The 13,770-nt window shown below is 38.1% G+C and overlaps 1 protein-coding gene across 1 annotated transcript in view; it reads left to right on the top strand.

The window, feature by feature from the left end:
- The first annotated feature begins 1,629 nt into the window (after positions 1–1,629).
- The window catches only part of ENOX2 (ecto-NOX disulfide-thiol exchanger 2), a 53,154-nt gene continuing 41,013 nt past the window's right edge, over positions 1,630–13,770 (top strand). Inside the window, exons 1-2 of the mRNA XM_008576892.1 lie at positions 1,630–1,832; positions 10,070–10,303. Of these exons, the coding sequence (XP_008575114.1) occupies positions 1,805–1,832; positions 10,070–10,303 (262 nt within the window). The 5' untranslated portion in view covers positions 1,630–1,804. The remainder of the gene's footprint in view (positions 1,833–10,069; positions 10,304–13,770) is intronic.

Raw genomic sequence — 13,770 nt, 5'->3', positions numbered from 1 at the left:
TTGTTCAAAGACTTATTCATTTTTTGTTGCTCTTGGAAATGCAGATAGCACTCTGGCAGCTCAGCGCACGCTTCTCAGACTCACACTGTCTTCTGGCGCCCCCTCTCCAGACCCATCGCCATCTTGGAATCTCCTGCCTTCCAGTTCTTAAAAACTCAAAAGCATAAGCATCTTCCCCATTTAGGCTAAAACTACAGTCTATCCAGAGGCCCTGACTAGGATATTTCAGATTCCTGCTCACTAGGTTATCTTCTCTTTCCCTCTAAACCTCTCACATGGAACCAAAAACCAATACAATGTGCTCCTGAAATTACAGACTTTAAAAAATTAACAGAAAGTGTGTAAGTTCCTGAGTCCCTCTACCCCTTTTATCAACTAAATAGAAGGAAAGAGAGCATCATGAAAAGCTGACTATTCTTAGCCACACCAATAAGACAGACAGTGGCAGCAAAGTTAGGAAGCTACATACTGATACCGAAGGAAGCTCCCAAGTCAGCTGCGTGCCAACCTGGATAAGAGTTGGGTGCGGGCCTTGGATTAATCCATGAGCAAGACTCACTTATTTTTTGCATGTGAGCTGTAATCACTGGTTGTTGGGCTCTCCAAATCTTGAGCTTGGAGAATTGTTGTTAAGAGCTGAATAGAAAGAACGGATTACACAAAATAAATCCTTGCAGATACAAAACCAACAATAGAAAAACCCATGACCATCATGCTTTGTTTTGTTGGGCTATGTACTGTAGGATTTTGCTTGGAAAGTGCTTTGATACGTATAAATAGCAACAAGGAGCTGGCAGATACAACAGGCTTTATGTATAAGATGAGTGCATATTTTTTTAAGCAGAAGGAGAATCATGTCATTAAGTAGGTTTTTAGTGACTCTCTATGGCCACATTTATCTCACTTTAGTTAATTATTTCCCAGATGAGCTTACTCTGTCTCTGTGCTGTCTTTCATATTTCCCTCTAAATGCCGAAAGATTGGCTCAGGACCTCACCTCTCCAGCAAGGAATTTGAGGAAGGGATCACTGGTATTAAAAAAAAAAAAAAGACATGAAAGGTATATAATCTGACTGACTTTGTTAAACTAAATCATTCTGACAGCTGTAAACATTTTGTAAAGTCACCCCAACATTGTCAAATTAATTCTGAAATAGTTCTTTCAGTAAGCATGAACAGAGAGAATATAGTAACTATGATCTCAACTAAATAAACCCTCTCTCAGGGACCTTGGTTCTGAGAACTCCTGAAAGTAAGAGTATGAACTGAGTGGGATTTTCCTCCACTGTCTTTTTCATAAAAATGACTGAAAATTTGGCATAGCTGGATTGTCACAGCAAAAGTAAGGAACAAAGCTAAAGAATTCTGAATGGGACAGACAGATGGGCCTGGGTCTTTATCTTCTAGACATCATGGTCAACAAACCATTGAATAAAATGATTTTCAGGTCATGCTGTCAAATTTCTGTGGAGCAGAGATAAGCACCTTGGAGGCCACATACTTCTGGCATTCTTAGGCAAATGTTTGATGGAGACGGTAGGGTTATCTCTGGGAAATGTTAGGTTTCTAAGAGGTCTATCTCAAGCAAACATCTTAATTTCAAATGCTTTTGCTGTTATGCTTAGATCTTCCGCCCCCTGCAACCCGAGAAAGACCACCAGGATGCAAAACAGTATTTGTGGGCGGCCTGCCTGAAAATGGGACAGAACAGATCATTGTGGAAGTGTTTGAACAGTGTGGAGAGATCATTGCTATTCGGAAGAGCAAAAAGAACTTCTGTCACATTCGCTTTGCTGAGGAGTACATGGTGGACAAAGCCCTTTATCTGTCTGGTAGGTATTTAGATATGGAGACTGTGCCCACCAGGCACAACGCAGAAATTGGGGATCAGAGTATTTGCATCTGCAGCAGCTAAAGTTTAAGCTTAAAGTTACCCCCTCTTGCCTTCAGAGATGGAAAGTGCGTGTTACCACCTAACTTCTTCCTTTAAAGCTTTTCAGTAGCTCCCAATCTATGGGATAACTCCAAACTCTTTACATGGGGTATCTAAAGGCTTTGATTATCTGCTCTACCTCTCAGCGTCATTTCCCAATGTTTGTCCCAACCTCACTAAATAAATTCTACTTCCCAGCATGTGCCATGGTGTTTTATGCCTTTTCCTTGGACTAGAATTACTTATTCCATCCCCACCCACCACACACACATCTTCACACCCCTGAAGATCCAGCTCAAACACAACCTCCTCCAGAAAGCTTTCTCTGACTTAACCACCTTACTCTGTCCCGCCTGGTCTAGGCACCCCTTCCTCAGTGCTTGGTGCTTCCTCCTAACTGTCTCTTTCCACATCTGTCTCCCCCACCAGAGTGTAAACTCCTGAAGGGCTGGGACTGTGTCTTATTTAATGTTGACTCCCCAGCACCTGGCACATAACCTGACACAAAGTAGATACTCAAAAATAGTCATGGAGGTCAGTCAGTTATCAAATATTTAACTGGTAGGCAGAATGCTAGGTTGCTTGGAATACTGCAAAAGCCAAGATGGATAGACTTTCTGCCATCAAGGATATCACATTCTGAGGATGGCAAAATATAATATATAGTCATGCATGGCTTAACAACAGGGCCACATTCTGAGAAACGTGTCGTTAGGTGATTTCATCATCATGTAAACATCATAGAGTTCACTTCCACAAACCCAGATGGTATAGCCTACTACACACCTAGGCTGTATGGTATAGCCTATTGTTCCTAGGCTGCAAACCTATACTCTACTGAATATTGTAGGCATTTGTAACACAATGGTAAGTGGTAAGTATTTGTGTGTCTAAACTAAGCTTTAGAAAGATACAGTAAAAATATGGCATAAAAGATTTTTTAAAAGAAGGTACACCTATATACAGCATGTTAAAGAAAACCTAAGACATGTTAAATTTAACAAAGTTTATTTGAGCAAGAAAAAGGTTCTACAACCAGGCAGCATTCCAGACCTAAGATGGTTCAGAATGCCCTTACCTACAACATGGGGCACTGTATTTATTTTAAAAAAAAAAAAAAAAAAAAAAAAAAAAAAAAAACAGAAAATAACATACAGAGATTACCCAATTGATATAGGGTGTGTGCCTTATTTGGACATAATTTGGCAGTTCTTAGCCTAGTACTGGCTGAGGGTTCAGCTACTATGATTGGCTGAGACTCAGTTACTTGATTACAAGGGTATACTCCTAGATTAGGTTACAACTTGTTTACACATTAAGCTAGGATACAGTTCACTGTGTACAGAGGCTGCTTTGAGCCAGACTTTATTACCAAAGTACAGGGGCCACATTGAGCCAAACTCAACAAGCACTTACAATGAATGGAGCTTGCAGGACTGGAAGTTGCTCTTTGTGAGTCAGTGAGTGAGTGGTGAGTGAATGTGAAGGACTAGGACATTGCCATATACAGCTGTAGATTTTATAAACACTTACACTTAGGCTACACTAAATTTATAAAAATTAGTTTTCTTCAATAAGAAATTAACCTTAGCTTACTCTAACTTTTTTACTTTATAAACTTTTAATTTTTTAAAAACTTTTTGATTCTTTTGTAGTAACGCTTAGCTTAAAGCATACATTATACAGCTGGTACACAAATACTTTTATTTTTATTTTTATTTATTTTTTTATTTTTTTGCATATCTGAAATAATTTCTAATACTTTTTAATAATTTAAATAATATGACATGCACTTCATAGACCTACTATAACAGCCTAATGGTGAGGGGTTGGTAACACACTGTTTTTCAGGAATGTTCTGCCCGGCATGTCAGATCTCCCTATAACTCAAAGAAAATGGCTTTGTAGTTTTCTTTCTTGGTTATATCTTTATCTGGTTTTGGTATCAGGATGATGTTTGCTTCGTAGAATGTGTTTGGAAGCTTTGCTTCTGTTTCAATCTTTTGGAATAGTTTGTATAGAATCGGTGTCATTTCTTCTTTGAATGTTTGGTAAAATTCTGCTGTGAATCCATCTGGTCCTGGGCTTTTCTTTTTTGGGAGCTTTTTGATAACATCTTCAATCTCCTTTATTGTTATTGGCCTATTCAAGTTTTCTATATCTTCTTGGTTTAATTTTGGAAGCTTGTGTGAGTCCAGGAATTTATCCATTTCCTCCAGGTTTTCGAACTTGTTGGCGTATAGCTGTTTATAGTAGTCTCGGATGATTCGTTGTATTTCATTTGGGTCGGTTGTAATATCACCTTTTTCATTTCTAATTTTTGTTATTTGAATCTTCTCTCTTCTTTTTTTTGTTAGCCATGCAAGTGGTTTGTCGATTTTATTTATCTTTTCAAAAAACCAACTTTTTGATTCGTTGATCTTTTGTATTGTTTTTTGGTTTTCAATTTCATTAAGTTCTGCTCTGATCTTGATGATTTCTTTCCTTCTGCTAACGTTAGGTTTGGATTGTTCTTGTTTTTCTAGTTCTTTAAGGCGCATTATTAAATTGTTCACTTGCCAGCTTTCCACAAATATTTTATTTCAAAAAAATATTGTATTTCTTTGTATCCTTATTCTATAAGCTTTTTTCTGTTTCTAAAATAGCAGTGTAATAGGTTTGATTACACCAGCATCACCGCAAACACCTAATGCATCACACTACAACGTTATGACAGCTATGACATCACTAGGCAACAGGAATTTTTCAGCTCCTTTACAATCTTGTGGGACCACTGCTGTATATGTGGTCTGTCATTGACTAAAGCATCATTTTGTGGTGAATGACTGTGTATGTAAATGAATAAAGGAGTTAATATCTGATAAGAACTCTGAAGAAGATTAAAAAGGAGAATGTACCTAGGGTTGTTAGGAAAGGAAGTCTTCTCTGACATTTGAACTGAGGCCTAAACAATGTGAAGAGAGATTGCCATGTGAACATCTTGGGGAAGAGCATTCCAAAATAAGAAACAGCAAGCCAAAGGCCCAGAGATGAAAATGGACTTGGCATGTTCAAGCAGAGGATAGAAGGTTAGCATGACTGGAGCAGAGTAAATGAGAGAAGGTTGGTAGAAGGAATTGCAGTCTGAGAGGCAGGCAACACCAAATCATGATGGGCTCTATAAACTATGGTAAATGAGTTTTATTCTGGAAACCACTGGAGAATTTTAAGGAATAAAGTGCACAATCTGATTTACATTTTAGAAATATTACTTCTGGGTAGAAGACATACTGAGGCAAGGTGTGGTGACTGGGAGATAAGTTAACCAACTATAACATTAGTCTAATACAGAAGTGATAGTAACTTATTTAGTACAGTTGTTAAAGTGGAGATTGTAAGAACTATAGTCCTGCATAAAATCTGTTCATGGTGAAAGTTTAGATTTGGGGCAACTGAGGCAAGGAATTGTAATTGAAATTATTTCTGATGAGGATTATAAAGTAAAGCCCCTTGCATTTCAAGTTAGTTTCAAGATAAAGTTTCATAGCTAATCTTTTGCTTATTTTGAATTGATACTGTTCTTTTTGGGGGCAGTGGACAATATACTAGAAGGAAGAAGACATTGGAAAGGACAAAGAACAATTAACTCTTTCCTTGCCTAAGAGTAATGGTTTGGAAGAATTGTGTCCAAGTGCTAGGCATTTTATGATGGCAGCATCTTCATTCATGTAATAGGCACTTATTGGACATCTTCTTTGTGTAAACTATTGTGCTAGATGCTATGAAGAGTAGAAAATGAGTAAAACATATTTCTTCTCCTTAATGAACTTAGGGTTAGTATGCAGTCATATATTCATTTATGAAAGAAACTTTTATTCAGTGCCAGGCATTACTCAAGACACTGGTAAGATGCACTCACTGCTAATAACAATAACAGATTGAAAGTTGTAAGTGCTGTAGGGGAGGGAGGGTGGGAGAGAAAGAAAGAGAAAGAGAGAGTATTTCTGAATTCTAACTGGGGGTATCTAGAAAAGTAGCATTTGGACCAAGTCTTTGACAAAGAGAAAGCATTTGCTTGTGGACAGTGGGGCATAGAAACAGCATGAGTAAAGATACAAAGGTGGTAAGCTTTAGCAAATATTCAGGAAACAGTAAGTAGTGGTTTGTGTACTAAGTAGACATGAGAGGAAGAGGGAAAACATCAGTTGCTAGCACAATTTAAAAGGCTTGACAGTTCGATCTTTACTCCTTGGGTAATAGGAAATTGTTGAAGAAATTTGAACAAGGGGGATGATTGTTTCTGAAAGATTAATCTGACAGCTCTGTGTAAAAATGGATTAGAGGAGAGAAGAGAAAGGAAGAGAGGAGGTCAGTTAGAAGCCTGTTGCAGTAGACCAGGGAAAAGGTAACAAGGGTTTGGAAGAGTAGGCTAGTAACATGGGGAAAGAGAGGAGGACATAGATGTAGAATACTCTTATTAGAGTTGCTAAGTGCTATAGAATCTAACTACTGAAGATTTGACAGCACTTAGCAATGACAACAGAGCATTTCACAATAGACAACTTTAATAACTTGAAGGTCTTGAGGAGCCCTGAATAGTTAGCTGTACACAAAAAATGACATGCTGCTCAGGAGGCTTCCATCTAAACATCACTGAAATCAGCTCTCTGTTAAAAGCCACGTCCTGGAAACATTCGCAGGGCTGCCAAAGGAAAGAGTACCACAGTCAGTGATGCGTGAAAAAAACTAAATTTGCCCTTTAAATTTGAACCTGCCCCCTGAAAGTTCACAAGTTCTAGAACTCTCCTGAAGGGGTAGCTGTTATTTCACCTTGTAAAAGAATGAAGTTAAAAGAAACAAAAATCCCTTAGAAAAGGGGCTAGAAAAATGTAGAAATATCATTTTTTTCTGTTCGCGTTGGAGCACTTTTGGGAGCTGGCACCATGCACAGCACACCTGCCCCATAGCAACATAGCACATTCAGTCAGGTTTACACAGAGCTTTCATATCGTCCCCTCTTTTGTTCCTCTCCACAATTCTGGGAGAATAGGCAAGGTAGTCATTAGCAGCCCCATTTTTCTAATGGCTCAGATGATCAAATAAGATGAATGGATGTGCAGGTGCATTGTAAACTGTAAAGGGCCCTAGAAAAGTTTGCTCATGAAATGTATTTTTTCTTCCTCTATGAAGAATTATGTGGCGGTTTTAGTGTTGCTGGGCATTATTCTTTATAACAGCTTTATTGAAGTATAATAATTGATGTATAATGACCTTCACATATTTTAAAAATACAATTATATAGTATTTGATATAGGCATACAGCTGTGAAACCATCACCAATACACAAAATAATATGTCCACCACCCCCAAAACCTTCCTTCACGTCCCTTTTGCAGTCCCATCCTCTTCCTACCCTTCTCTACTGCCCCCTCAGGCAATCACTTACCTGTGCTCTATCAGATTAGTATGCATTTTCTAGAACTTCATATAAATGGAATTAGATATTATCTATGCTCTTTCTTACTTTGTATACATCCAGATTTCCATTGAGTGTGTTTTTCCCTATTCTTGAATTTCCTTCAATGATTGTTGTAATGTAGGTCTGCTCTTGATGACTTCTTTCGGCATTTGTATGTTTGGAAAAGAATTTATTTCACCTTTCTTTTTGAAATATATTTTTTCAGGATATAGAATTCTACGTTGATACTTGTTGAGGTTTTTTCCCTCTCTCTCAGATGTTGTTTCACTATCTTCTTGCTCGCATTATTTCCAGCAAAAATATGATGGTATCCTTACCTTTGTTTCTGTGTACATAATGTGTCTTTTTGTCTGTGGCTGTTTTTAAGATATGCTCTTTATTGCTGGTGTTGAGCAAATTGATTATGATGTGCCTTGGTATAATTTCCTTCATGTTTCTTTTGTTTAAGGTTCATAGAACTTCTTGGATTTGTGAGTTTTCATCTCTTTTGGAAATTATTTTCCCCTTATTTCTTCAAATATTTATTCTGTTCCCTCCCTTCTCCCCTCCTTTTCAGGGCTCCAATTAGGCATATATTAGGTAGGCCTCTTGAAGTTGTCTCACAGCTCACTGGTACTCTGTTCATTTTTTTTTTTTTCAATCTTTTTCCCCTTTGTATTTCACTTTGGACAGCTTCTATTGCTGTGTCTCCACGCTCATTAATTTTTACATATGCACTGTCTAATTTGCCACTAGTCCTATCCAATGATTATCTTTTCTACTTAGACATTATAGCTTAAATCTCTAGAAGTTTGATTTTGGCTCTTTTTTAATATCTTTTGTGTTTCTACTTAATATGTTCACAATTTTTTCTCTAGTGTCTTCAGCATGTGAAATCTAATTTTAATAGTCATTTTATGTCCTTACCTATTAATTGTGTTATCTGTGTCACTTTTGGGTCTGTTTGGATTGACTGATTTTTAAAATCCTTATTATGGGTCCTATTTTCCTGCTTCTTTGCATACCAGGTAATTGTCATTGTGAATTTTACCTTATTTGGTGACATATTTTTTATTCCTATAATTATTTTTGAACTTTGTTCTGGAATGCAGTTAAGTAACTTGAGAAAATTTTGGTCCTTTCAGGTCTTGCATTTCAAGCTTTGTTTAGTAGGACCAGAGCAGTTTAGTCTAAGGCTAATTTTTCTCCACTATTAAGGCAAAACCCTTCTGATCACCAAATATTCTGTGAAGTATGAATTTTTCTGCTCTGGCTGACTGTTACTAGCCCTGTGTGAGCTCCAGGGATTGTTACTTCTAATGCTCAGGTAGTTTCCATACACACACATAGATATCAATAGTCAGCTAAATAATAGTGGAATACCTTCTGCAGATCTCTGAAGTTCTTTCTCTGTGTAGCTTTCTTCTTTCTGGTACTCTGCCTTATGAACTCTATTTGCCAGTCTCCCTAGACTTACAGTTCAATCTCCTCAACTTGGGGTGACTACCATACTGTGCCTGAGTTCCCCTTCCTGTGCTGAGACCTAGAAACTCTCCAGGCAATAAGCTGGGGCGATCATAGGCATCACTTCATTGGGTACTTGTCTCCCAGTGGTCACTGTCTTCATGGTCCGATGTCCAGTGTCTTAAAAACTATTGTTTCATATATTTTGTTCGTATTTTTCATTGTCTAAGAGAGCAGGATAAATCTAACCCATCACTCTATCTTAGCTAGAAGCAAAAGTCTGTGTTTGTCTATTATTCTTAAGAGACAGGTTGGAACAGAGGAAAGCACAATGGATTTGGAGTCCCAGCTCTACCATTTGCTAGTTGTTTGAATCGGGGCAAGCCACTTAACCTTTATAACCTCTCTGATGCTGTTTTCTCTTTGTTAAAATGTTTACCCTGCAAGCGTGTGCTGAAAATGAAATAAGATAAATGTGTGTGTGTGTATCTAGCTCAGTTCCTGAAACTTAAAGAGTACTTAAATTATTTTTTTCTACTTTTTGTTAAGAGATATTGACTTGGGTAATACAGCCGGCACAAAAAGTGGAGGTAGGGAGTTGAATCCTAGTTTTTTGAATCCTTGTCCTGTACCACACTATATTACAATCACACTACCTCTTTTTTTAAAGGATTTCAAATTATACATTGCCTGGGTCATACAGCACTCCTCATCATATCTAATTTTTTCCTAGAAAAAAAAAATGGTTCAGAGTTGCCAAATGCACCTAGGAAAAAATTTTAGGGGTAGAAATGCTGAGTGATACAGGTAAGTTTTAGCAAAATTTTCTGTGATGACATGACTGACAGTCTTGAAGTTATCCAAAGACACCATAGTTTGGGGCCACCTTCTCCATTCTTCCCAGTCCTGGGTGCCGTGTAAGGTTCGTTCTTGATACCATTACCCATAAAATCACCCCCAACCAGAGGTAAGGTAACATATGGACGAATGGAACTCCTGAGAACAAGATTGACCCAACCCCCAAAATAGTAAACTATTATCATAGATCAGACTATAATCCAAGTCTTTCGATAATTCACCTTGCTAGGTGTGGGGAGAGAATTTGGGGTTATGTGTGGTCACTCGGAACTGCTGCAGCTGCATCAGAAACACTAAACATAGAAAGGTGCTTTCAGTTGCTCACTCACTGGGCTGCTCTTGTTCTCTTTCTCCCTCTACCTCTCTCTCTCTCTTAGGTTACCGCATTCGCTTGGGCTCTAGTACTGACAAGAAGGACACCGGCCGGCTGCATGTTGATTTTGCACAGGCTCGAGATGACCTGTATGAGTGGGAGTGTAAACAGCGCATGCTAGCACGAGAGGAGCGCCACCGGAGAAGGATGGAAGAAGAAAGATTGCGCCCACCATCCCCACCCACAGTGGTCCACTATTCAGATCATGAATGCAGCATTGTTGCTGAAAAACTAAAAGGTATAGAAGGCACTCAAGCTTCATGATTAAAAAAAACTATTTTCTTTAGGGAAATTTAACAAATATAATTGTGCTGTTGGCAGTTACCCTTTGAATTTCCCACTGATGGATCTAAGCATTTCTTGTGTTGGAGCCTTGTAGATAGAGTTGAACCTAGTAACTGAAGCACCAGGAAATTTGTCCCTGCCAGCTATGTCTCTGGCCCTTCATTATCTCAAGAGATGGCATTTTTCTCTCCAAACATCAGGTGAATGGGAAGAAATTGGTTTTTCTCACTTTTCTACATCACAGAATTTGGGGTATGCTCCATGACTTGGGACCTGTGAGTGCTCCCTTTTTTAGTGGATACAAGTTAGTTTTAATCTCTAAATTAAATGAGTAAATTAGGATGATCGCACTGTATGTGACCCTGAAAAACTCTGGTAAAATCCCCATTTTAAAGATAAGAAAACAGAGTCCCAGAAAGTAGTCACAGTGTACATTCTTAGATTACTCAAAGACTTAACCACCACCAGTTAAAAGAAGATTTTTTAAATCACTTTAAAAAGCCAATTTATTTCACACAGTGACCGTGGAAACTTCTAGACATCGCTAAATCAGACTGCTTTCCCTTTAGTTTTGATTCCTGTTCCCCTTGCTTGACTCTCAGAGCTAATTTAACATTAATTGCCCTGCCTACTCTTTTGTCTGCTCAAATCCAGTCTTTCTCATTTTCTGAGTGTGGTCGACTTTATTGAATGAATGCTGGTGTCCCATTGGTCTTATTGATGATACCAACCCAGCTCTAGTGGAATGAATTTTCCCTGCTTCTTGTGCTCTTGGTTCAGCAAGGTGCCGTTAATTCCACTTTCCACATAAGTCTCATTCACCAAACTTCTTTGCACCACACAGCCTAAGGGATTCACACATTTAAGAAATCTGATAAATCCCTTTGGGTTGATTTTGACTTCCTGTAAAGTAAAAGCATAAAACAGAGTCCAGAATAGAGACAGAGAAATAATGGTACATTTTGAAAACTTGGAAAAGCCAAAAGCATTGGTAAGATGCCAGATCGAAGATGCCTATTCTCATGGCATCAAACAAATGAGTTTAAGTTAAAAACAATTAAAAAATGAGTTTTCTGGTTGTGTAGTCCTCAAGAGAAGCAAAAACAAAGCATTAACATAACAACTGTATCCAAGTAATGAAATGAAAAGCTACTGTGAAGGAGAGGCTGACCTCTTATTATATGTCTGCACTGAAAAAAGGGCAAGAGTCAAGAAGTTCAAATAGAGAGATACTTCCACTTGACATAAGGGTTTCTGGCCAGAGAAGGATGTGAAGCCCTAGAAAGGGGCTTCAACAGGATGCTAATGGACTCTCCCTCTCAGGAGTCTTTAACAGCAGAACATGTAAATGCCTCTTTGGGAGCTGGACCAAAAGGTTTGGAAGAGCTGTGCTACTATCTTAACATCAGAAAATAACCCCAAACTAGCTGCAGAAATCTACTTGGAGGGTTCCTTAGGCAAGAGAAAAAAGATGTGGAGAAATATAGAAATAAAATGAATTGCATCAAAATATATTGTGAGTGGGACTGAGTGGAAGGCCTGGGGCTGTGGATTGGATGCAGGAGTGATATTATAAAAAGTCAAAGATATAAGCATTTATACCTAAAGAATTACCCACTTACTCTCTAGATTGTCGTTTCATTCTGTTGATTGTTTACTTTGCTGTGCAGAAGCTTTTTACTTTCATATAGTCCCATTTGTTTATTTTTTCTTCTGTTGCTTGTGTTTTCAGGCTCTTGTTCATAAAGTCTATGCCCAGACCTAGTTCCTGAAGTGTTTCACCTAAATTTTCCCTTAGTAATTTTACAGTTTCTGGTCTTATACTTAAGTCTTTAATCAATTTTGAGCTGATTTTAGTATATGGTGAGAGGTGCTTCTCTAGTTTCATTCTTCTGCATATGGATATCCAACTTTCCTAGCACCACTTATTGAAGAGGCAATCTTTTCCCCAATGTAGGTTTTTGTTGCCCTTGTCAAATATCAGATGGCTGTAAGCCTGAGTGGTGATTTCTGGGTTCTCTATGCTGCCTCAATGGTCCAAGTGTCTTATTTTTATGCCAGTACCATGCTGTTTTGGTTACTATAGCTTTGCCATAATAACGGCTTTGCTGTTTTGGTTACTATAGTCAGGTAGTGTTATGCCTCCAGCTCTATTTTTTTTGCTCAGGATTGCTTTGTGTATTTGAGGTCTTTTGTTGTTCCATATGAATGTTGAGATTGTTTTTTTCCATTTCTGTGAAGAATGTCATTGGTATTTTGATGGGTGAAAATTTTTGCTAACAATGCTTCTGACAAGGGATTAATATCCATAATATACAAGGAACTCAAGCAATTACACAGTTAAAAAAAAAAACACAAATAACCCAATTAAAAAATGGGCAAAGGAACTGCATAGACATTTTTCAAAGGAAGACATACAAATGGACAAAAGGTACATGAAAAATTGCTCAACATCACTAGTCATCAGGGAAATGCAAATTAAAAGCGCGTTGAGGTACCATCTACCCCAGTTAGACTGGCTATAATCAAAAAGACATTGAATAACAAATGCTGGCAAGGGTGTGGAGAGAAGGGAACACTCCTGCACTGTTGGTGGGACTATAAATTAGTACAATCACTATGGAAAACAGTATGGAGGTTTTAAACAACCACAGATAGATCTTCCATACAATCCAGCAATTCCACTTCTGTGTGTATACTCAAAGGAATGGAAATCATCATGTCAAAGGGATACCTGCACTCCCATGTTCATCGCAGCTCTGTTTACAATAGCCAAGATATGGAACCAACGTAAATGTCCATCAATAGATCATTGGATAAGAAAACTGTGGTACATATACACCATGGAATACTACTCAGCCGTAAAAAAGAATGAAATTCTCCCATTTGTAACAATGTGGATGAGCTTGGAGAAACTTATGTTGAGTGAAATGAGCAAAGCACAGAGGGATAAATACTGCATGTACTCGTTTATAATTGGGGGCTAAGAGAGAAAGAAGGAAGGAAAGAAAGACCACAGTAGTGCATTGGATTTGCAGAGCGAGAGAACATACCTAGGTATACAAAGTAGAGTGGGGAAAGGGGGATGGGAGGGAGGTTGGGGATGATTGTGTCGGGGACATGGGGTATAATCACAATTTGTAGTAATAGGCATGATGCCAGTATGGATCTGGCCATCACATCTTGGGTACAAGTGGTGACAATTTGCTTTGTACTCCATGAATATTCATAACCAATAAAAAAAAAAGAATTACCCACTTAACTCTCCCAAGACTCCTTCCAACACTGTAATTCTGTGGATCCAGAGTAAATTTACTGTCAAATTCATGTTAAACTCAGGACTCAAGCCTGCTTTTTCTTTTTAAAACACAGGATTGTAGATTTCTTTTTTTTTTTTTTTTTTTCCTTTTTGTCTTTTTT

This window comes from Galeopterus variegatus, unplaced genomic scaffold (assembly GCF_000696425.1).
Source record: "Galeopterus variegatus unplaced genomic scaffold, G_variegatus-3.0.2 Scaffold1421, whole genome shotgun sequence".
NCBI classification, from domain to species: Eukaryota; Metazoa; Chordata; class Mammalia; order Dermoptera; family Cynocephalidae; genus Galeopterus; species Galeopterus variegatus.
This window is presented reverse-complemented; position numbering and strand designations above follow the sequence as displayed.